Here is a 24,606-nt window from a genome sequence, read left to right as displayed (position 1 = left end):
TTTCCTGCTCAAGTTAAACATTAACTGTTCTTTCCTGGAGCCCAGGCCTATATAGCATTAGGTCATTGAATACGATTGATGAATGAAATATTTTTTATTGAACTATTTTAATCACATTAGTAGGCCTATATTTGTTGAACTTCCAGCCTTGTAAACATTTAATGATTCTTATACGTTTCTATTTCATGTAGATATGATCTTCTTTCGTTAGTTAACAGTTAGGTCTACATGCAGTGGCACTGACACTAGGGTGACCAGACGTCCCGAAAAATTCGGGACAGTCCCGATATCCAAGCAGTTGTCCCGGATCCCGAATCCTGCCCTAATTGTCCCGAAAATTATACTCAATCAGAATACTGAGTAGTTATTTTCTGATAAACATTAAAAACTGTCCGTAGAGAGGTTGAGTCGACTGCATGCAGCCCCCGATGGCAGCTAAGTGTCTGGATGCAGCCCGGCTACTTTGTTTCTTTTTGACGTTCTATAATTAGGCGTGAATATGCACTGATTTCGCGAAGCCGAGGATATTGAATGTGCAGGCAGCGCAGCAGGCAGAGCCAGCGTGTGTGCAAAAAAAAATTCGTCGGAAGTTCGGCCTAATGTCCATGTCGTTTTAACATAATCTACTTAATCTAACAATTATTTTGTATTCTTACTTAATGACCCATAATTTTGGCAAGGCTTGTTATTAGCCTTAGGCTATTATCCTTATTCTGAAAGGTCTGGTTTGCACTGTTACGCAGTCATTGCTTTTTTTTGTTTTTTTCCCACAATGACATTTTGAGTTCATGATTTCTCTGTTGTATTTTGAGGCAGACTTGATGTTTGAATAAAAATGTGCTTTGGTACAGGTTTGAAAATTAGCTGTAGGCCTACCCCCCCTCCCCTCCGAGGAAAAAAAAGCGTCCCGAATTTCAGCCAATCTCATCTGGTCACCCTAACTGACACGGCTTCTCCTTGTCCTGTGCTCTCCAGACACGCACGCACGCACGCACGCACACACACACACACACACACACACACACACACACACACACACACACAGACCCGCTCCTCTCCTCTTTAGGCTACTTTCACGTGAATCGGAACAAACTAGATTGTTGCAGCGCAAATAAATGCGGCCGAATGACCGTTCAGCTCGGTGTTAACTAAAGGTTAGCATCATCAACACCGCCGCGCAATCTGCATGCATGCAAATTAACTAGTTTGTTAATATCACAACAAAGCCAATCGCAGAGACAAAACTCTTTAAACAGGCAAAGTTATCAGCAGTTAGCAGCGTGTATGTAGGCTAAGAGCCTTAGCTGGTAAGCGAATATTAGAACAGCTGGGTTTTTGGTGGTTAGCTGTGTCAACTACTCGCGGATAACATTATGCATCAATTCATTCATTACCTGTGAGATGAAATGTTTGCGCCGCCAACCCCCTTGGATATCGCAAATGCCCCCACTGTCCCCAGTGCACAGGTGAATGGCTGCTGTGCAGCCTAAACAGTCGTGAAGTTTTAATCGTCAGCTGGACAAGTGAACGAAGTTACCAGCCAGAGTAGCAGCACAGGGGAATTATGAACTAGAACCAGGGACATGGCAGGTTCGAGCAAAAGGGTAATGAAGAGGTTTATTTTTAACCAAAGTAGCTCTATTGATCAGACCTTTCTTGACACTGTTAGCTGGTCCTCTTGTTTACATTTTTTGCTTCTTCAGTGGTCGGTGTGAAGAGTCGGTGGCGCGTCGGCAAGCGCAAGTATAAATGCGTTTTGGTGACGTCAAAGTCAAAGTCAGCTTTATTGTCAATTTCTTCACATGTTCCAGACATACAAAGAGATCGAAATTACGTTTCTCACTATCCCACGGTGAAGACAAGACATATTTTACCAATTTAGGTCCACAGACAAACATAACATTCAAGTAAACAAAAAAGTAAGTAAATAAGTAAATAAGAGGGCACATATAATAATGAAAAAATAAGAGCAGCAAAATTTGGTTGAAATTGTGCATAGACAGTCAATAAAATACTAGTGCAAAGTCAGGCCAATAAAAGGCTTGGGTAGTTCTGTTTGACCTAAGTAAAAAAAGAAAGTGGCATAGTGGTGCAAAAGTTATGTAAGAGCAGCAGAAGTGTTGTGTTTTCAGGACAACAACACCAAGTTGTAAAGTGTACAAGTGTGCAAGTGTGCAAGTGGAGTAGTGCAGGCGGCCATTTTGGGTCCAATGTCCAGGATGTTATGTAGCTGAGGGTGGAGGGGGAGAGGAGGGAGAGTTCAGCATCCTTACAGCTTGGTGTGTATGAAGCTGTTGGTGAGTCTGGTAGTGCGAGGGCGCAGGCTTCTGTACCTCTTCCCAGAGGGCAGTAGATCAAACAGATTGTGAGCGGGGTGACTTCCATCACTCACAATTTTGGTCGCCCCTGGCGGGTGAGGTGGGTGGTGTAAATGTCCTTCAGGGAGGGGAGTGAAGCACCAATAATCCTTCCAGCTGTGTTCACTATGCTGCAGGGCTTTCCTGTTGTATTCAGTGCAGCTTCCCCCACACAGCGATACAGCTGGAGAGGATGCTCTCAATGGTGCCTCGGTAGAATGTGGTCATGATGGCTGGTGGAGCACTTGCTCGCCTGAGTTTCCGCAGGAAGTACAGGCGGCGCTGAGCTCTCTTCGCCAGTGATGCAGTGTTGGTGTCACATATTACAAGCGTAATCGCAGCCTTTGCGGTTTGAAAATCTTGTTTCATCATGTTGCGATATTATCGCAAATGCAATAAATCGTTCAGCCCTAGTAGTAGTAGTAGTAGGAGCAGGGCTTGCATAATTTTGAAATCACTGGAAGCCGTTCGGCCAGGCATTGTTGAGTTTTTGGACATTTAATTTCATTAGCCCAAATGAAAAAATAATATTTTCCAAGATATCTTGTCGGACAGCCACCACCTTAACTAACACATTTTCTGTGGGAAATTGATATATTTTACCCTTTAAGAGTTCTGTGTCGGAATTGCTTTGCATCGCAGTGCATTTCACCGCCATAACGCTAAGGGGTGTGTGGCTTCGAATTTCTGCGTTGCCTAAAATTCCAGAGGTGCAAAAAGTATACAGTGACTAAATAATAACAAAAATAAAGAAAAACTTTTCAAAAACAAGAAAATAAACCTAAGTGCAGCGATGCACTAATATATATATGTGCAGGTAAATTGGCAATACCAAAATTCACTGGCCCAACACACAGCACAGAGAATGTTCTCTCTCTCATAGCCCAGAACATACTCAACACAAGTTCCATTCTGCCCCTATAAATAGGCTAAAACCCCACCCCTAGGCTATACCAACACATAATTCAATCAATTAACAAATGTTACACTAGCCTGACGAGCCAGACCCACATTAAAATGTAGGGTCTGGACACTCATCGTTCGCAGTGCTCAGTCCGAGGGGCGGGATAATCAGTTGTCTTTCAAATTCCCGTTTGGCTAATAGGCTAATGTTACACATGAGAAATGACAAAAATATACAAAATATATTGCAACACATTTCCCGTGACAAATTCATACTATCATAAGCTTTAATGGATACAGAAAATGTACGACTTAATATCATTCCCGTAGCACATTGTTTCCCCCCTGTGGCTCTCCTATGCAATGGTAGCCAAACCCCTTCTACAGGTTGGCTACCTTTCTATTGAAATTATTGTCCACCACATGCATTCCACCAATACAATAAACACATAATTTTAGATGTAGCATGTTATGCAAGTCGTGATGTTAAATACACTGTTACGTGGCCGGTAGGCCTTTCCCGACAAACATTAACAAACATCTTAGCGAGCGCATGAACGAACGAACAAACGACAAACAGCACATCTACGCACATAACAAACAGAACAAACAACATATCAACTCAGACAGCTTATTCCATATCATGTTGTAATTATGCCGGCATATGTGTGGAACAATGATGAATGGAAGTTGTGAATGTTGCGGGTTATGTTTGTCAGTTTATTGATGTGCATGCGTAACATTCGTGATCTCAAAGGTGTCCACCGGCACGGACTCACGCCGTGACAATGACAAAATTGTCCCCACCAATATTTTAGCGAACTTATTTGTGCTGCTGATCATTCCGACAGCCAGCACAACAGTACAAGAAACGTTGTCATATGATTTGCTGAAAAACAGAGGGGGAGGGGGAAGGGTTATCTAACATGCACGCTACAGTAGGCCTACACGCACGGAGAGTGTCAAAGCACAGGTTACTGTACTTGTTTGCACCAGCAGTCAAGCGAGCGGGTGTGTCAACGACAACGGTACGTTTGGGCTGTCTGCCAATACATAGCCTATCCCAAAAAAGTCCAGCGTAAAACATTGTGATATTCCCTTTGCCCTTCAGCATGTACATGTTTGCCACTTTTTGTGGTTTGTAGATCAGCTTTGCCACCCAAAAATACGAAGCTTTTTCATTGCAGTCTAGGCAAAATAATTAGCCATACAAACTGGCAACTGGTGACCAGGCTTTCAAATGCGGATTTTACTGTGTGAAATGGCATTAGCTGTTAGGATTATTATCCAGGATATTGTCACAGCTAACCTAGCTTCTGTAATCTTTCAACCAAAGTTAGGAGTCATGTTGAATAAGGCTGTGCCGCACGGACAGTCACATAGGCTACAAGTCACCATCACTGACTGTTAGGCTAATTGGGCTACCAATCTTGCAGTCGCAATAAACAATGGATCCGAGACATTTTCCTGTTCCTATATTCTGTTTATGTAGGCTAGTGTATTTGTGAATAGAAATGAACATTGCGAGACACTTATCTCTTCTTTGATCTCATCCCAGAAAGATTTTATTTGACTTGTTAGTTTTTAACATTTATTTTATCTAATGACATAGCAAACATGATGAATTGAATCCACATATCCTTGCACTTGCGAAACCATTTTTCAGCATTCACGTACCTCTTAATGTGACAGGCACTCAATTAGATTTACACATCAAATGTGATGATATAGACAAGTGTAGCCTAATAATTTAAATATCAATATGATGTAATCAAATTGCTAAATATGTTTAGCTATTAGTAATCATGCAGATCATAAAATACTACAAATAATTATCAATATAAATGTATAGTTTATATGAATTCCAAAATATGAAAAAGAAACCTATGACAACCATCACTTTCTATGTGTGTGTATGTGGAGGGTCAATCAAATTCTATGATTGCCACTGATGTGAATGATCTCACAAATCACACAAACCAAATCAAATTGTAAAAAATCGCAATAGTATCGAAATCGAGATTCTTCACTTGCTATTGGTATTGAAACAGTAATGTTGGTATCGTGACAACAGGAATGGATGTGTCCCCACCAAAGCTGAGACCAAACCTATGCCCTTGTAATTCAGAGTAAACATAGTATAGCGCAGGGGTATTCAATTAATCTTCAGCGAGGTCCAGTTACGGACAATTTCCTCAAGCAAAGGTCCGTGCATCATAATGTTTAGGCTATGTATATGTATGTATGTATAATATATATATATATATATATATATATATATATATATATATAATATTAGGATGGATGGGTGGAGCCTAGTTATAGATAGATAGATTATAGATAGATAGATACTTTATTGATCCCCAAGGGGAAATTCAAGAAATAGAAGATTGTAGGCCAAGCCTAATGTTTAATGTGAAATAAAATAAGTAGCAAGATAAGAGTAATTGGGGAGAAAAACTGAGTAGCCTTGGTTATTTTTAAGATCTTAACGTAAACTTAAAATAAAATTTGAGCTGAGACAAGGATGGATATTCCACAGCTGGTTCCTTGAACCCAGTAATCAGCAAGTTTAATTTTTTTTTTTTTTAGTTTTTTTATGTTGACCCGAAATCCTGGAAACCCAGGAACATCACGTTGTTGAGCAGTGAATGCATGTAGGCTTAACTAGATTGTGGTGGATCAATCATATTGCCTTCTTAAATCGTACAAATATTCTGTGGTCTGTTAGGGGTGGGCGATATGGACAAAAAATAATATCTCAATGTTTTTTGTGATTTTGACGATAACGATAATTAGTCGATATCCTTTAAAAGAAATTTGTAAAAGTCTGAGTTACTTTACAGCTCATTATTTATGAATAGCATCAATACAATAATAACAAATAACCTAACCTGTGACTTTTTAACCAAATCAACCAATGCATTGTCACTCTGACACATTTCCAATTCTGCCCCCACTTGTGTGTGGCAATGACATGGACTAGCCAGCTACATTAGAGAAGACGAATAGGCCTAACAGTTTCCCAAGAGAAAGTCTGAAGCTGAAGTTCCCTTCAAAAACCTTTACTTAGGATTCACTGTAAAACTAAGCAGACCAACAGAGTACATCTGTCATTTCCTTCGAGGTTTTATTTAAGAGAAATCATGTAGGTTAACATTCCAAGTTACAGAATAGAAACTAATGCATTAGCTTATGGCTAATGTATATGAGAAATCCCATAGAGATGCTAACGGTTAGCATAATCGATATTAGAGCGAACTTCAGTCCATTTACAAAAGGGTTAGGCCTACATGAGAAGAGTTCTTCGTTTACAACTGACGATTAAAATACTCAAAGGCTAATGTTTTCTCCATATAATACCATGTAGGAAAAAATGTGACTCATCAATGCTACTTGATATTATCGCAGACGATATATATCGCCCACCCCTAGTCTCAGTTCACTGTTTAATGGGCATAGCCTACCCTATGCTTGCTCAAAATAATATGATTTGTCTAGTAGAGGTGCTTCAAATTGGCACTTTAAAAATCGCCTGTCTCAGAATGTATAGAAGAGGTCCAGGGCAATTCCGCGCAAAACTGTCACATCCATATTTAGTTGGTGTTATGGACGTGACAGTTTTGCGTGGGATTGCCCCCGTATCGTTATATAAAGCTCTGTTCTCGCTGTCTAGCTTTCTCCTCTTTGAGCAATCGATGATTTGAAAATAACTTACTTATCGTTAACTTAGATATCCATCTGATTGTTTCTCATCCCGTCTCCTCTCCTCGCTCATTTCAGGCTATCAGTCTCTTCCCCATAGTAGGCTACTTTACTCACTGACTCGACTTTATCAGAATTCACAGATTTCACTGGCTGAGTAGCAGCAAGTTTAAATGATGGTTCCTGAAGCTCCTGAAGTAAATGCTGTTATCCTAACCAACCAAAACATTTAGCGCAGCTTTGAAATCTTACGTGAAAATCTAAATTAGGCTATTATGGTCTGGGTCCGGATAGGATCACGTCACGGTCCGGACTCGGACCGCGGTCCGCCATTTGGTGATCCCTGGTCTAGTGTTATCCAATTACGTGCAGTGAGATTTTTAAATGCATGCTTGTTGCCGCCCCTCGAGTTGGGCCATTACATTGTTCTTTGCCAGACCCTTAATCTTTCTAGATTATCAGGGTCTGGATTTTCCAGGCTAATGTTCGCGTCGCTCACCACCGAAACGGTAGTCAGAATGGCAAACCCCGTAGACTGTCATGCTGAAATATTAATCTTATTTGTTTGGCCTTTTCTTGCTTAGATTTTGTAAAAAGTATTGAGATATAGACACAGTAAAATCCAATGAACTAGTTATTGTAATCAGAAAATAAATCTGAGGTTATTTGCGAGGTGTCTGCCAGCCAGATTATGTTATGTTAGCAAGCAAACTTTACCACAACTACCCACAAAGTACTGCTTGCTGGCAAAGTGCTAATTTCAAAATGTTACTGACAAATATACACGGATAACCCCGTCATTGTAACCAAAATATGTCTGAGCTTATTTGCAAAGCTTATGTCAGTGAGCTAGCATGTTGCGTGTCGCTTCGCCGCAATGTTACACATTTTTGGAGGTGGACGTCGAGCGACGGCGGAGGGCTTGGAGGGGGGTTTGAAGCGGCGCAGAGGGATCTGTGGGGGGTAAGCTGTAAATCCGCCTTTAGTCAGGCGACAAACTGGAGCATGTAAGCGTGTAATGTTCGATGAACTTGTGGCTGCTGAAGTTGGTATGGGCAGGAAATAGTTATATTTCGATAAGATAAAAGTAATTTTACCCATGCCATTAGTCATTACAAGTCAAAGGGGCAAAGTCCTAGTCTAGTCTTGAGTCAATAGCATGGAAGTCCAAGTCAAGTTGCAAGTCATTTCTAATTTTGTCAAGTCTGAAGTAATTGAAATCGTGACTCGAGTCTGACTTCAGTCCAAGTCATATGACTCGAGTCCACACCTCTGGTATTTGCAAGGTCTATTGCCATCCAAGTTGTTAACTTGGAAATCAGCTGAATAAAATCAAGCGTACTTGGTTGCCCCCAACCCCCCCCAAAAAAACACACACGTATCAAAATTCTTATCAAAGTTTTCAATCAAAGTTTAACTGTGATTTGCTAAGTGTGTAGTACTTTGTGACAAAAAGACAAACACACACATACAGTACACACATTTAAACTGTCCATAGTTATGGTTATGTATATATTTGTGCAGTTCTGCTGGAAAGGATTCCATGGGTGCCACCTGAATGTGTTGACAATCCACGGAACCTTACTTTGGCTACAGATAAGTGGAGCTTTGGTACCACACTGTGGGAAATCTGCAGTGGAGGGGAGAAACCCTTAAGTACTCTGGACAGTTCAAAGGTAATACATTTTTAATTTCATCTTTAATTATTTCACATCAAAGCGTGGACAGTCAACATTGACAAATGAAAATGAAAGAATGTAATAAATAATAGTGCTGCCTGGCTGTGAAACATTTCCAAGACATAAAAATATTGGTCAGCCAGCCTTACAGGCAAGCTCAGAAGGAAAATATTAGTCTGAACATCCACTATTCTCTGTAACAATGTAGTTATAAATATTTTTGTTCAAGAAAAATCTTTTCTACGAGGACCGGCACCAACTTCCTGCCCCCAAGTGGACAGAACTGGCCAATCTTATCAACAGCTGTATGGACTATGAGCCTTTGCACCGGCCCTCCTTCCGAGCAGTGATCAGAGATCTGAACAGCCTTTTTACTCCAGGTCTGTACAGCCCTGTATAGTACAGTATGCATTTCTCGCAAATGTTTGTTTTTGCTTAGCTACTAAAGCTTTCTCTTAGCACTGGACATGATGTTATCTCACCAAAAAGCTAGCAAAATCATATCTAGCATTCAGTACTCATTGTACTCACAGTACTCGGGCTTGTAATCGAAGGGTTGCCGGTTCGATCCCCGACCAGTAGGAAAAATGTGGGCGGGTGAAGTGGTTGAGCACTGCTCTCCCATGCCCACATCCACGGCTGAAGTGCCATTGAGCAAGGCACCTAACCCCTCACTGCTCCCCGAGCGCCGCTGTAGCAGGCAGCTCTCTGCTCCGGGTTAGTGTGTGCTTCACCTCACTGTGTGTTGTGTGTGTTTCACTAATTCACAGATTGGAATAAATGCAGAGACCAAATTTCCCTCACGCGATCAAAAGAGTATATATACTTACTTATATGATATTACGCATTTATTTGCAGTGATTTTACTTAACTCTAATGACTGACATAACTCATAATAGTCCACAATGGTACAGCAAAATAGATATAGCCTAGGCCTATGTGTGGCGCCTTTAAGTGAACGTGACGTCAGTGAGTTGCGAGTGAGTCACCAGCGACAGTGTGTGAATCGTTTTCATATCTATAATAGATAATCAGCTAGAAGCTGGGGGAAAAGCTAGGGACCAAACCAGAGTTTGTGAGGGAAATAAATGTATATATATATATACATATATATATAGTTTCAACAGCAGGTAATTGAACTCCCCGGACTGTATCTTGTTGTGTCAGTAGGCTACTCTGTTGCGCACAACTTTCTGCAGCAGAAGTGAAAGGGGTTAGCCCCGAAGGTCAATAACTTATAATGACCAGTCTGGAACTGATGCGGGAATGGTTAGCGTATTTCTCGGTAATATTACAAAACCCAAGCGAACAAAATGCAAATATAATACTAAAATACTGCTTAGAGAGCTACTTATCTACTGACTTGTTCCACCAAAGAGTTTATTTGTTTTCCTAACTAGTGCAGTAAAGTGCAGACACACCAGCACAAGAAGGCAATTCGCTCTGGGTAGGCTGAGCTCCGCTCTGCTTAGGTTTTAAGGAAGATCATTCACGAGAGGATTTTGGGCTGCACAGATTCAATACAGATCTTGTTAGAATAGTGAAATACATCCACACAACTGACATTATTTTGAGGAAGAAGTAGCCAACAAAGCTCAAGTAGCGTGTAGCCAGACAGGCCTTACGTAGTTGGGAAATGAGGGCTTAAAAAAGTATTGGTTCAAATTATCGGCCTAAAGTCTGTTATCGGAACAATAGCAATATTTCATTTTTTTCACGTATCAGTCATAAATATATTGCCCACTGATATATTGTGCATACCTAGTAATTGCCACAGGTAACATGAAGGTTGAAACTACATGTAAAATACTAAGAAACACCACAACTATTTTCAATAAATGATTGAGCATTATTGGGTAATTGCTACAGGTAATGTGTAGATGAATACAGAGAAACTACAGTGCAAATTCCTCCACTATTACCCATCATCTCACCTAAGAACCATGTGGTTGGTACAGGAAGCATAGGCTGTGTAAGCTGGTAATGACTCAAGATAGAGTTGCCTACTTTCCCTGAAAGACTTATCGTATTTCCCATCTATTCCAGTAACAATTGTAGTTATCCAAGGTGTATGTTGGTAACAGCCCAGGTTTGGGCCGGAATCATGGCCCCTTTAGGGTCCCTGACGGTGTGAAAATGACCTTGGCAGTTTCTGTCTGACCACTTTCCATGAGTTTAATTTAAAAATAAAAAAATAAATGTTTATGACACTTAAATCCAATTTGCATAATAATTTGGAACACAGTGTATGATCTGGGCAGTGATGTTTAAAAGGGTAAATCCCTCTTTTCCCTCGCCTCTCCTTGTGATGCTGTGACCATTCGTGTTCTGGCCATTCGTAACTGCTCCCTGGAGATCACAACTGGGGAAATAGGTTCCACACCCCTGTGCAACAAAACTCACATACAGTTGTCTTTAATCATGTTGCAGTGAACACTTGTCTATCATTTAACTGATATTGATCAAAAGCCATTTGAGTCTGGCACTTAGACCCTGCACTTAGACCCCCACAGGCAGCCAAACACTTTCTTTCCGATTCTCTAGATAGATAGATAGATACTAATAGGTGATCTATTATTATGACCGCCCAGCAAGCCTTGGCGGTCATATAGGTTTAGTCAGATTTTTTTTTTTTTTTTTTTTTTTTTTTTTTTTCGCATGTCCAAATTTCCGTCAATGATTCCGGGACACTGAAAGACCGGGTAGACAAAACTTGGTGGGCATGTAACCCCATATGGATAGCATGGAACCATCGTTTTTCGTTTTTGATCTGTAGCCCCACGCTGGACTGCACCCCGAAGGAGGGTAGGGCAGACACAGTTTTTTCTGTGAATATCTCGAGAACCGTAAGGTTTAGGAGGACCATTATTTTTTGTATGTTGATCTCAAGGGGCCATGTCAACGCATTCCATAACCACTCATTTCATGTATAGCCACCTAGTTAAACACAAAAAGTAAAAATGAGGTGGTGTAATTGAAGGTATCTGTGACCTAACATAGTCAAAACTGCACAAAATTGGAAGTGTAGGATCATTATGACACCCTCTGTATGCACGCCAAGTTTTTGTGGAATTCCGTTCATGGGGGCCACACAATAAATTAATTTATGTTACTATACACCAACTGGCCTGTAGGTGGCGGAGACAGTTTTCTGTGAATATCTCGAGAACCGTAGGGCCTAGGAGGTCCACCTTTTTTTTTGTATGTTGGTCTTAAGGGGCATGTCAACCCATCCCATTACCACTTATTTCATGTATAGCCACCTAGTTAAAAATTAAAAGCATAAAATTAGGTGTTTTCATCTCAATATCTCTGGCTGACAAGGTCAAAACTGCACAAAATTAAAAGTGTAGGATCATTATGACACCCTCTGAATGCATGCCAAGTTTTGTGTACTTTTCGTTCATGGGGGCCTTACAATAAAATAATTTATGTGTACATTTAGTGACGCATACACCAACAAGGATTCCGGGACACTGAAAGACCGGGTACACAAAACTTGGTGAGCATGTACCCCCATATGGATAGCATGGAACCGTCATTTTTAGTTTTCATCTGCAGCCCCCGCTGGACTGGACCCCCGAAAGGAGGGTAGGGCAGACACAGTTCTCTGTGAATCTTTTATGGTATGTTGGTCTCAAGGGCCCACATAAACCTGGCTCATAATCACTCATTTGTGATTCCCGGTAAAAAATGAAAATCAGTAGGATTAAAAAAGAAAGCCAAAATAAATATTCATCATCATCATCATGGCTGCATTTTCAGTATTTGAGAAGTAGTCGTTTGTCCACTAGATGGCGATCGTTGCAGTGAGGCGTAATTTTGTTGGAAGTTAAAAGGGGTTGAAAAAAAAACAATGGGCGCTTCATACAAGGACTGTAATTTACCGCAGCGAACATCTAATAAGGATAGGACGATGTTCACATGAAGTGTAATTCCCATTTCTTCTTGAAGCCGAAATAAATCTGAGGATGTTTATCGGACATGCTTGGTTTTACTGCAGGCAATGCGTTAATCTTGTAATATCAATAAGGACCTAGGTAATGTTACCGTTAGCGTTGGTTGAGTGATGGAGGCATTTGATTTATTGCATTTGTAGAAAACTATAAATGCGGTTATACCAAGCAAATGTATAGCAGCACTGTTTGTATCTTCGACTGTCATTTATTGCACGTGCTACAAAATCATTCTGTGCAATGGAAGATTTACCAACGTTACACCGGTCTGATGCAGTTTTGCCTATACATGCGTGAGACTGAGACGCCTGTTTATTTTGTTTTAAGTGCGTGCAGGGTGTGAGAGGGGAATCGATGTGCTTTGATTACAGCTTGGTAGTTGTAGTCTGTGAAATTAAAAAACGCGGTGTGTGTGAAGTATCCAAACAATGACACCTTCATTTCATTATGGCTGTTTTAGCAAAACACCTTAAGCTACTGTGTAGTAGGTCCCATTTAGAAGTGGCTACTTCATTTTTGCTTTCATTGACTCATGGAGCTGCGTGAATGTTATTACAACTTTTCGCCGCGATATGACAGTTTAAGTCCGCTTTGATACTGTAAGGCGTAAGCCATTGGTTTCAAAGGAGATTTTATTTGTGTCGCCAGCATAGCCTATTGACAATTTATGTTGTCAATAGGCCTACCTTATAATCCTACCTGTAGCTTAGGGAAGCTAACAACTTTCTATTAGGATCTAGTTTGTTAGTTACCGTTTTGTCATAACTCCCTGATGCATTTTGCATTTAGAATAGCCAGGCGTGTATATCTCAATCGGAAAATTAAACAATATCGGTGCCTATGGACTAGGCTGGGTGAACCCAGCCTGATCTGCCCGCTATTTATTTTTGATTTCTTAAAAGATTGAGCTTGGTCTGATGAAAGCCAGACTAGCCATGGACCTCAGTTAAACAATGCAAGGGAACATGAATCAGCCTATATTTGCACTAACAATAACGGACAAAAGCTCTTCAACGTTGGCCCGTTAAAATGTGTATGAACAGTCTAGCGACGCATTTCATCAAGGCCCATTTGGACATGTCAGTTATTTGCACCACTGGTTAGATGTAAAACAGCACGCCGTTTCAGACTAGGCTACTGTTACTTAATTTGTGCATTAACAATAACGTTTCAGACTACTGTTACTTAATTTGTGCATTGACAATAAAGTATTACATGAACTAAAGATGACTAAAATCTTATGTAGAAGAAGAAACATTCACAAAAAAATCCATCCATCCAAAAATGACCTTTGTTTTTGATAGCTGTTGAAAACGGCATGGAACTGACAGAGATGTTTTTGTTTATAAATACATAAAAAATAAATAAATAAATAACATTATGCTGATACCTTTTGCTTTTCCCAAATACAATGTAGCCTACAGGTGTAAGTGACCTTTCATCAATCCAGTTGCAATGGATGAACTGTGATGAACTGCCCTACTTGTGATTGTTTAGAGATTTTAAAGGTTTTATAACAATTCTACATCTTCTTTGGCTATTCTACAATCTATTCACCTTTTCAGCACCAGTAGGGTACTTTCTGTGCAGCCGCACACACACACACTCAGGCATGCCAAACAAGCATACACAAAAGTTTCAAGAGTGGGGGATGGAGTAAAATATGGAGACAAATTGAAGTGTGATTTATTTTCGCGGAACGGATGTACAGGACTGAGCGGCGGTCATATTTTGTACCGCTATGCGGTACATCTAGTTCAATAATCAATTTTCCATCCAAAGTTACAAGGCCAAGAAGTATTGTTGCGCTCAGGTGACAGTTTCTTAGTACAGATGCATTAGAACCAATACTGTGAGGAAGAGACTATGAGTGGTTCACAAAAAGGTGACTAGACAAAGTCTTTGCAGAAAGACTTTTTTAATTTGGAGCAAGAGCAGAAGTTTCAGCCATCCAGCTATTCTCAATGCTTATAGTGAATCAACCACAGACATGCAATTAACAAGTACCCAGTGGGTTCAGAGCAATCAACAAGTAGTTTATGTCTTCATTTATCCCTTTTTGAAAGAGGCTTTTAAGTTCGAAAATCCAAAAAGATTCTCTCTAGCAGTTTTTTTTTTTTTTTTTATCTTAGCCACTCTTTTTAGGTAAAACTCTCCATGCCCAGGGAATTCCGGTTAGAAATTGAGTGCTTGGCAGATTTGAAAATGTCTGGAAACAGACAGTTTCATCACATCTCCTGACTGCACGCAAATGTTTCAAAATGTGTAAAGCCCTGATAGTTTTGCCTACATACAACAATGGGCAAGAGCAAATCTAAATATAACATATAAACCACATGGGTGGATTTGCATGTGATAAACTGCTTGATTTTGTATGTCCTATGTGTGTGTGGATGTGTGTGGATGTGTGAAAGACAGAAGCTTAAGATGGTGTGAGCACAACGTGCAACTTTTGCAAGGAAAATTACCCTGGGCGTAACTCTGAGAGTAATAGGAGGAGGCGTGGCAGTATCAGCATGGACCAGCCTATCTCTTATAGAAAAGACAGAGAGGCAGATTCTGAAAAAGTCCATTCAGTTGGATCATCACTTTGAATTATGTGCCAATGAGAATTAACAATGTCTCTGCTCAAATGACTGTAGGTCAGTTTAAGGATGCAGCGGTTCTCATTTAGTTTAGAAGCCAGATTGGCCGAATGTGTACCAGAGGCACGTACTTTGTTAAGTGTATCAAGCCAGCTGTTGGGATATCCTCTAGAGCTAAAAACTCTATATTGAAGTCTTGCTTTGGCCTCAAAGTCATTTTTGTCAGAGCAGATCCGATGCAGTCTGGTGAACTGACTGAAGGGCAGACCTTGTTTCAGAGATGTAGGGTGGGCACTTGTAGCATGAAGTAAGCTATTTTTCTCTGTGTCTTTCCTGTACAAAGAAGAGACACTGTATCCATCAGTAAGGGAAATGCAGGTGTATAAAAAGTTCACACTAGTGGCACTTGCTGAATAAGTGTACTTAATTGATGGTCTTAGACAATTCATATACAAGACAAACAATTCAAATTCAGATAGTGAGCCATCCAAAGTTACACAAATACAAAAGCAGGAAAATAAGTAAAATCTTAATTATGAATTTATTTGACAAACAGAAAAACAATGTCAGAAAATGTAATCCATTTTTCCAATTTCCTATTTTTCATTTTCATTTTTGGAACAATTGCACAATTTGCACAAAAGGAATTTACTTGTGGAGCATGGAATGGAATTCACTTGTGTATTTGTTGGACTCAGTGATGAACCTGTGAATTACGGTAGTCTATACAAGAGTAGAAAAAGGCTCTGTATGAATCTGTTCATCTTAATTTACTGATATGTCTTAGATGGAAATGTTAGTTGTATTTGGATTGGGTTTTTAGACATATTGTAATCTCAATATTAGGCTGCATGTAAACGCTCCTGATGATTTCTAACTCTACCACACTCTCTGTAGACTATGAACTGCTTGTGGAAAGTGACATGGTGCCAATCAGAGCTCGAGGTTTTGGATTCCCTGGGGCATTTGAGAGCCAGGAGCCAGCACAGTTTGAGGAACGACATCTCATCTTCTTGCAACAGCTTGGGAAGGTGCAGAACTACACCATGCTTCATCATAGTGTTCAATTCTGTTTTCCTCTTTTTGAACACATCCCATTGTATGTTTATTATCATTATTGTATCATTCACCCTCTATGTTGCTTCATTAGGGAAACTTTGGCAGTGTGGAGAAGTGTCGTTACGACCCACTACAGGACAACACAGGAGAAGTAGTGGCAGTTAAGAAACTTCAGCACAGCACTGCTGAGCATCTACGTGACTTTGAGCGTGAAATTGAAATCCTCAAGTCTCTCCAGCATGACAACATTGTCAAATATAAAGGGGTGTGCTATAGTGCAGGTAAGCTGTCTTCTGGCCTGGAGGGGCCACAGATTTGTAGGTGTCTGATTCATATCTCTTAAATGCTTTTTCTATTAACAAAATGTAAACAAACCATTCGCCAGGCTAACACCAGAATGATTCTCAAATCTGAATTGAGATTAAGAATGGGTCTGGGGACTGAATTTTACCACAGTGAAATTAAATTTACTAACTTACTTAACTGGTACATTAAGCAGTTACCAAATATTTTTGAAAGTGCAGAAAACATTTCTTGTAAACAAAAGTTTAAATGTAGTTGTTTACTTAATTCCAAAGAAAATGCACGTCCATGCCGGGTGATTTTATGTACCTCTAACATCACAGAATAGATGCAATAAAAACATTTAACCTCAGGGCTTAAACCACCAAAACTTCATATTCAGTAAATTTATTTTTTAAATGTTCACCTACCCCCTACGGCCATGCCCCTCTGCACGCCTGCCTTCTGCAGCCACTGCGCTGCTATTGAATCCCAGACACTCCACTTTCACACCCTGGTTTGCAAGTTGACACCTCGCAGTCCAGCTCTCTGTGGCTCGCAGTCATCACCACCGAGGCAGTTTCGCTCTCGCTCTTTCGTTCCTAAAGGGGAAAGAGTTTATTTTTTTTCCATTACCTTTTGCTGGATTATTGCCATATCCCTGGGTCCTAGTTCTTTTCTCTTAATTCCCTGTGTAACTGACTAACAAATCAACTTGCAACTCTCGCTGTTAACTTCCCTGTCTTCTGAAACTGACTATTCAAACTTGTTGAGCACAGTCATTTTATGTTGGCATGTCCAATGTTGTCCTTTATTGAATGAACTGAGTAAAAATGTGGTTGATGCCTGTGACACAGCCAGACGCGACCATGTGCGCCACTGAAAAAAAAAACGCCTGTGCTGGAGCTGTTCGTGCAAGGCTGAAATTTGTCATCCGTCAGGGATCGACGTCATTTCGCCATCACACTGGTGCGCGCTAAGTCGGGAACAGCAACAATAAATACGGGATGACTTGACAGATGATGGTACTTTATTCTAAACTTGAGCAGTTGACATTTCTCAACATCTCAACAAACATTCATGTTTTCATATACATGGATGTGAATTATCAGAATGTTGCATATTTGATGATAATTTCTAAATATTTCAGCAATCAAATAGATTTTGTTCGCAATTCATTTACACAATCTTAGACACCTGGGGCTGGATTCACAAACATTTTCTTAAGATGAAACAGATAAGAAAAAAGTTCAGAGGTTCTAAAGAATGATCTCAAGTGCTGTTCCCTAATGTTTTCATTAAAAACACTCAATTTCTTTATTGAACCTACCAATAGCCTGCACAGTGTAACATAACATCAAACAGTAAAAATAACATTTCATTGACAGACATGCACCATTTGAGTGCCATCTAAATCTGACTTATCTGCTATTAACTTCGCTTTACAGGCTGTTTTTTCCACACAAAAAAAATACGATAAACAATCATTGCTAAGGAAAGAAAAGCCATGCTTTCAACCGTTCCTTTTAACCACAGCTCTCAAGGTTAGCTGTTGTTGGCTGGACATTTGACAAATTTAATTGAAAATCAAGCCATTATCTTGGACATTAAATTCAAGAAATTAAATTAAATTTGTGTCTATGATCTCAGGAGCCCTACTGTCATGCCTGTTTTCTGTAGTCATGAGACATACCAAACACACTAGTTACAAAGCTAAGTTACAAATCTGGCCCCTGATCTGATTACATTTTTAATCTGCCCTATTCATAATGTTTCAGAGCTGTATGCCATTTCAGTAAAGCCATGAATGTTGGAGGCTGGACTAACTGGTCACATCTGGAGGTGCTTGTTTAATTGACTAAATTGTATGATCTAATTTTTGTTTAGGCCGGAGAAACCTGAGGCTGGTGATGGAGTACCTGCCTTTTGGAAGCCTAAGGGACTATCTCATCAAGAATAAGGAACGCTTTGATCACAAGAAACTCCTGCACTATGCCTCCCAGATCTGCAAGGTAAAATTCTTAGTGAGTGTGTAATCAGCAGTGAGCATTTCTAGGGTTTACAGATTTCAAGATTGAAGACCTGTTTATTGTTTCTTATTATTATATGAGTTGGGAGGAGAGCTGTAGCAGCTCAGTGGCTGAGTACCACCCCATGACCAGACGCAAACTCCACAACACAAGAAGTAAAACACTGTTCAATGTGTGGATAGGAGTTGACTTTGTACTGCCACAGTATGCCTTTTTCCCAGCTGACAATAAACCGATTGACCAATGACTAAAAGTTGACTAAAATGTAAAAAGACAAAAAAGTGCTGAACACTAATGACCATTTTCATTTTAAGACTAAGGCCCCTATCTTAAACCCAGCGCATTATGGCGCCAAGCGCAACACAAATTTCATTGCTAGTTTACAATCATTATTCCGCCAGGTGCATGAGTTAACAAGTTGTCAAATGCACCTTGTTTAACCCTTCTGTCTTCAGATTTACTAACAAACAGTTAGTTTTACATGTAGTTTTACATTTACATTTAGTCATTTATCTGATGCTTTTACCCTATTTTTTTCATCTAATGATTTTTTGTTATGTCAAGGGAAGGAGAAGAGGGATAGTCTAGTAGTAAGGGCCAGATTAAGTTAGGCCAGTTGTTAGTAGTGCTAGGAGAGGAGATACTCTTTGAAGAGGTTTTTGAATATAAAGAGGGATGCCCTTGCTCTGGTAGGAACTGGTAGTGCATTCCACCAAAGGTGAGTAGCAGATGCAAAAAGTTTGGATTGTCTTGAGGTGGCAGAGCCAGGTGTCATTTGTACTTGAATGTCATGATTTCTAGTTGGTTTGGCTGAGAGGACTAGTAGTTCAGTCTTTGAGAGGTTCAGCTGAAGGTAATGTGCCTTCATCCACGAAGATAAAGATATTCAGAGATCCGTGCAGAGACCGAGGGATCGTTGGGTGATATGACAGATAGAGCTGTGTGTCATCTGTATATCAGTGATATGAGAAGCCGTGTGGTCGGATAATCTCACCCAGTGAGGTGGTGTTAATAGCGAAGAGAAAGGGCCTCAGCACCGAGTCCTGTGCTGAGGTAGTGAGATTCAGACAGTTGTCCTAGCCAGGACACATTGATCGAGTGCCCTGGGAGGTAGGATTCAAACCAGGAAAGTGCTGAGCCAGAGCTCATGTTTGAGAGTATGAAAAGAAGGATGCAGCGGTTAACCGTATGAGTGGCTGCTCTTAAAACCAGATTGATTTGGATCAAGAAGGTTGTTCTGTCAGGGGAACTCTGAGACATGTTTGGAGACCGCCCACTTGATAGTTTTGGATAGGAAGGGGGAACAGGACGATAGTTCTCCACCTGAGAGAGGATTTCTCAGCGAAGCATTTATCACATGCATGATAGCTGGTGTGAAGTTGGGGCTAATGGATTGAAGTAGGTTGGTAGGTATAGGGTCCAATGAGCCTGTAGTATAGGGTTTCTCAATAGGGGCTGCACTCGGAGGCATTCAGACCGTGTTGGGAGGTGCTATATGAATGAGTCAACAGAGAAGGGTGCGCTCTGGCACAAATGGGGAGTTTTATTTTATTATTCATCACAAATGTTAAGCTTCTGACAGCACAAACACAGACCAGCCAACCTGTACACATTTTGTGTAGGTGACCGGGCACACTTTTTCTCTTAAAAATAAGCACGCTGCATACATTTGTTCAAAACTGTTGCATTCAAGTTTACTGCTGAGTTGTTATCTTAAACCCGATGTAAATGGAAAAAATATTTTCCCAGACTCAAAAGGGCCTGTCCCAAGGAGAAAAAGTATCACTTTGAAACTTCAACACACTTGGGGAAACTGCACAGTCCAAGCAGTAGACTCAATCAGGCTAGGCCTACTTTTTTAAAAATATTTCCAGGTTTCAACTAGTGCTGCCGACAGCTGAAGCAGCAAGATACAGAAAGAGGTAGAATGAGCTGTCGGACCCTAATGTAGTTTAGCAGCTTAGCAGCGCCTAGGCTATAATCTATCTGCATAATGTGTGCTGTCATAAATAAATAATCAGAAATACAGTATTTTTATTTTTATATCAGTAGTTTATGTAACAATATAAAATATAATATTATAATAAATTATAGGCTACATAGCCCAAATGTTGCCATTTGCAAAGGTTCTGAAAGTGGACCTAGGCTAAATATTTTGAGTTGCTCGGTGCTAGCTGTTTAAATTGTTTTTTTGTTTGGAGCATATTGCATTCTTTTTGATTATTTGCACTAAAACAAGCTTGACCAAATACTGGCTTCCACTTCCAGAGAGAGATAGCACACACTCACTGAGACCATCCCCCCACCCTCCTTTAGTTGGGATACTGTATTCATTGCAGCGTCACTAGTCAAAAGAGGAGCAGAGAGACACCCCTATCTGAAAGAAACTTTACATGTGCAAGTGAAATTCTTTGAAAACAATTAGTATTTTTTGCCTCATTGCCTTAGTCTCTTGCCAGATGAATTTCGTTCCGCCTAGTTCCACTCATATCCATCTGGGATCGGTTCCGTTGAGAGTGATTTCAGCACAAGATTGTATGGTAGAGCCAATTAGGACACAGGGCGGGAGTTTCATAGATGTGCCGTAGCGTAGAAGCGACTCTGAGACTTCTCAGCGTCACGGGTTGGCTTCGATGTGAGTGGTTGAAGTAGCACGTCAATAGATGACGGACAATTGGCTTATCCAATCTTATGCAAGGATTTTTTAATAAGGCCCAGCCTTCTGAAGCACCACTCCAATGGATCGATCCCAGATGGATGAGTGGAGCTAGGCGGAACAAAATTCATCTGGCGAGAGTCAGGTTATCAGTCTCTATCAACACAAGTGTTTTTCATATAAGGATTTCAGGAGGAACACAATGGATCGAATTTAGATAGATATCTAGCATTAAAGATGGGCTGGTTATCCAAAATGTAGGCCTGTCTTGCATGTTTAGTTACGTCTATTTTTGGCCGCATGCATGAAGCCCACGTAAGGGGGTTGGGGGGAGGCAAGAGGATCATGAATCAGGGGGCTTTGTTCAAAAATGGTTGAGAACCACTGAGGTTCTCAGTGTAGAAGGACGGCTATATGTAAGGAATGTAAGGAGTCTGGATACCTCACTCTCAGAGAGGGCCCAATAAAGAAAATGAAGTGCCTTAGCTGATTTAGTCATGACTTTAGCTGGGGGAGACAGAGAGACATGTAGTAGGACTGCTACACATCACATTGTTGGTGGATTCCTTAGGCAGAGGCGGACCGGTTGAGAGTGAGCGGGTCAGAGATATCAGCAGTAAGTTTGGTAGGGGAAGGAAGAGGCGGAGCATTGAATAGTGATTTGGAGGTAGAGAAAGGTTTCCGGGTGTCAGCGATACTGTTGATTTTTTTGTCATTTTAAAAAGCTGACTTTGCGGTAGTGATACTGGCTGAGAAAGAGGGTTGGAGTTTCTGGTAGCTTGTGAGATCATCGGCTAGTTTGCATTTGAGCCATTTTCTCTCTGCAGCTCTGAGCTTAGTATACAGCAATCGGAAGGTATTATATAACCAGGGGTGAGATCAGTTGGATTGAGCAGGTCTTATAGATAGAGGACACAGGTTATCCAGACATGACCTCAGTGTGGAGCAGAGTGAGTCTGTGTCATCATTAACCTCCAGATAGGAGAATGTGCTGAGTGGGGGTACAGCAAAGACGACAATTGAGGCAAAGTGGTTTGGAGACAAGTTATGGAATTTGCTGCGGAATAAGACCATAAGTGGAAGAGCAGGAGGTTTTCTGACAGATTCACATTAAACCTGATGAAAAAGTGATCTGATAGGTGGAGAGGTTAGGTGAAGTGAGATTGAGATCAAGCTCTTTGCCAGCTTTGTGAGTAGGAGTGCTGTGGACCAGTTTGAGATCAAATAACTGTATTAAGGACACAATTGGAAAAAAAATTGGTCTGATTTCTTTCGCACTTTTCAGATTTTCTTAGTTTTGCATAAGGCCCGCGGCCAGGACGAGAGACAGATTTTTGTAAAAATTTTCAAAATCTGTCAGAAACTACTGAGCCTGGCGTGACTAGGGGGATGCTTATGTCACTAAGGACGAACAAGGGACAGTCATGCTCAGGGATGGAGGACAACAAAGTAGCCAGCTCAAGCATGTGTGTGTCTCTGCATGGGGTTATGTTCAATTCAAGTCAGAAGTTGGTCCGTCTGGTCCCGCATTCACGCCGCTCCATTATTTGATTAACGTTATCGGCACTGTAAAATGTTTGCAGGAGTTTCTCGCATTATGATGGCTAGAGTTGCGGGACTTGAATAAATTATGCGCTATACCCGCAATCCCGCACTGAAATTTAGGCCCTGATTTAGTTACTTAATGGGAACTCTGGTAAAGATACACTAACAACAGAGCCTTTTTACCAGAGACATTACAGTGGAAAAAAGGTTTATTGTGAATGTGTAATATTTTTTTGTTTATCTTAAAAGTTAATTAATAAATAGAACCTATATTAAAAATACATTTGAGTATTAATGCATATTAGTTTAATACACAGTACAGATGTATTTTATACATAATACTTGTGGCCCTCTCGATCATCAAAGTTGCCCATTCCTGCTCTAGATGGACGAGTCGTGTGGGAGAATGTGAAATTGGTGGAGAGTGCAGCCAGGGAAGCAGTATTCTCTGGTTTGTCTCAGAGCAAGGAGCTCCAGAGATAGGTGGTTAGCATTAGGTGTCAAAGTTAAGGTCAAGGTGAACTTTATTATCCCACAGGGGGAAATTCATGTGGTCGTTCAGTGTGCCCCTGTCACAACACACTCTCCAAGACATTGCAGACAAACCAATAAACATGTATAAAGGAAAGAAAAGAATAACAATACAGATATTGACCGTGACAAAACAAAAATGACAATAGAAATGACAATGACAATCCAATATCAGACATTGATACAACATGGAAAATACTAATAAAAAATACTAAAAATTTAAAAGAGTCATAAAAAGAAATAGCTGGGAAGCTAGGTAGAAATGGCCGTCAAGGAAATTGTGATCAACCATCCAGTTAAAGTGCCAGTGTGGAGTTAAAGGGTTTGCGATGTGCTTGGTCATTATACAATCTGATCGCTGTGGGCACAAATGATTTATTTTACCTTGCTGTTCTAATTCTCTGTTGTAGAATTCTACCAGTTGCTTTGCATTAATTTATGATGGAGAGGGTGAGAGGAGTCATTAAGGATTTTGTCAGTCTTTTTTAGGATGAGATCATTGCCGACACCTGGTCGAGTCTGATGATATTGCTGGCCATCTTGATCATACACTGCAGTCTCTTTTGGTCCTTAACATGCATGTTGCCAAACACACAGATAAGGCCAAAGGACAAAACACTCTGAAGGAGACTTTTATAAAACAAGGATGTGACTGTCTAATCTAAAAATGTTTAGTTTTCTAAGGAAAAACATTCTCTAGTGCATTTTCTTGGTTTTGTTCAGCGCACATTCATTAAAAGTTAATTTAGAGTCAATTTCAACTCCCAGGTATTTGTAGGTGGAGACCTTCTCTACTAATTCACCGTTGATCTTTGAGGGGGGAACCATATTCTGTTTTTGCTAAAATCTATCACCATCTCTTTTGTTTTCTTCACATTGATTTCAAGAAAATTCTCAGAACAGCACTGAGATGTTATTCCTTCTGAAATTCATTCGCATAAGAAATGTTGGACTTTAAAAAGCCAACCAGTGCTGTGTCGTCAGTGTATTTAAAATAAGTGTGGGCTGAAGAGGAAGCTTTACAGTTGTTGGTGTATAATGTGTAATGTCCGCCCCAGTATTGATAGTTTTTGAGGAAGATATACACAAATTAAATCTAACTTGCTGACCATGGTCCGCCAAGAAGTCATAGATCCATAAAATCAATTGGGGATTTACTCCCAAATGCACCAATGTTCTCACCATCAGGTGGGGTTGGATTGTGTTAAAAGCGCTGCTGAAGTCAATGAACACAATCTTGACCAGGCTCTTGGCCTGCTCATGAGTGCTGTTAATCAGAGATAGCAGTGCATCCTCAACACCTCTTTCTGCACGGTAG

General features: G+C 40.4%; 1 protein-coding gene across 3 annotated transcripts in view; it reads left to right on the top strand.

Annotated features, from left to right (window-relative positions):
• The window catches only part of jak2a (Janus kinase 2a), a 124,914-nt gene that overhangs the window by 81,185 nt on the left and 19,123 nt on the right, over positions 1 to 24,606 (top strand). For all 3 annotated transcript variants that reach the window (XM_048259632.1, XM_048259630.1, XM_048259631.1), the window contains 5 exons: positions 8,490 to 8,641; positions 8,874 to 9,024; positions 16,083 to 16,216; positions 16,336 to 16,525; positions 18,414 to 18,538. In XM_048259632.1, coding sequence (XP_048115589.1) covers positions 8,490 to 8,641; positions 8,874 to 9,024; positions 16,083 to 16,216; positions 16,336 to 16,525; positions 18,414 to 18,538 — 752 coding nt within the window. The remainder of the gene's footprint in view (positions 1 to 8,489; positions 8,642 to 8,873; positions 9,025 to 16,082; positions 16,217 to 16,335; positions 16,526 to 18,413; positions 18,539 to 24,606) is intronic.

The sequence above is a fragment of the Alosa alosa genome, chromosome 12 (assembly GCF_017589495.1).
Source record: "Alosa alosa isolate M-15738 ecotype Scorff River chromosome 12, AALO_Geno_1.1, whole genome shotgun sequence".
Taxonomy (NCBI): domain Eukaryota; kingdom Metazoa; phylum Chordata; class Actinopteri; order Clupeiformes; family Clupeidae; genus Alosa; species Alosa alosa.
Note: the sequence above shows the minus strand (reverse complement) of the source record. Positions and strands in the feature narration are given on the sequence as shown.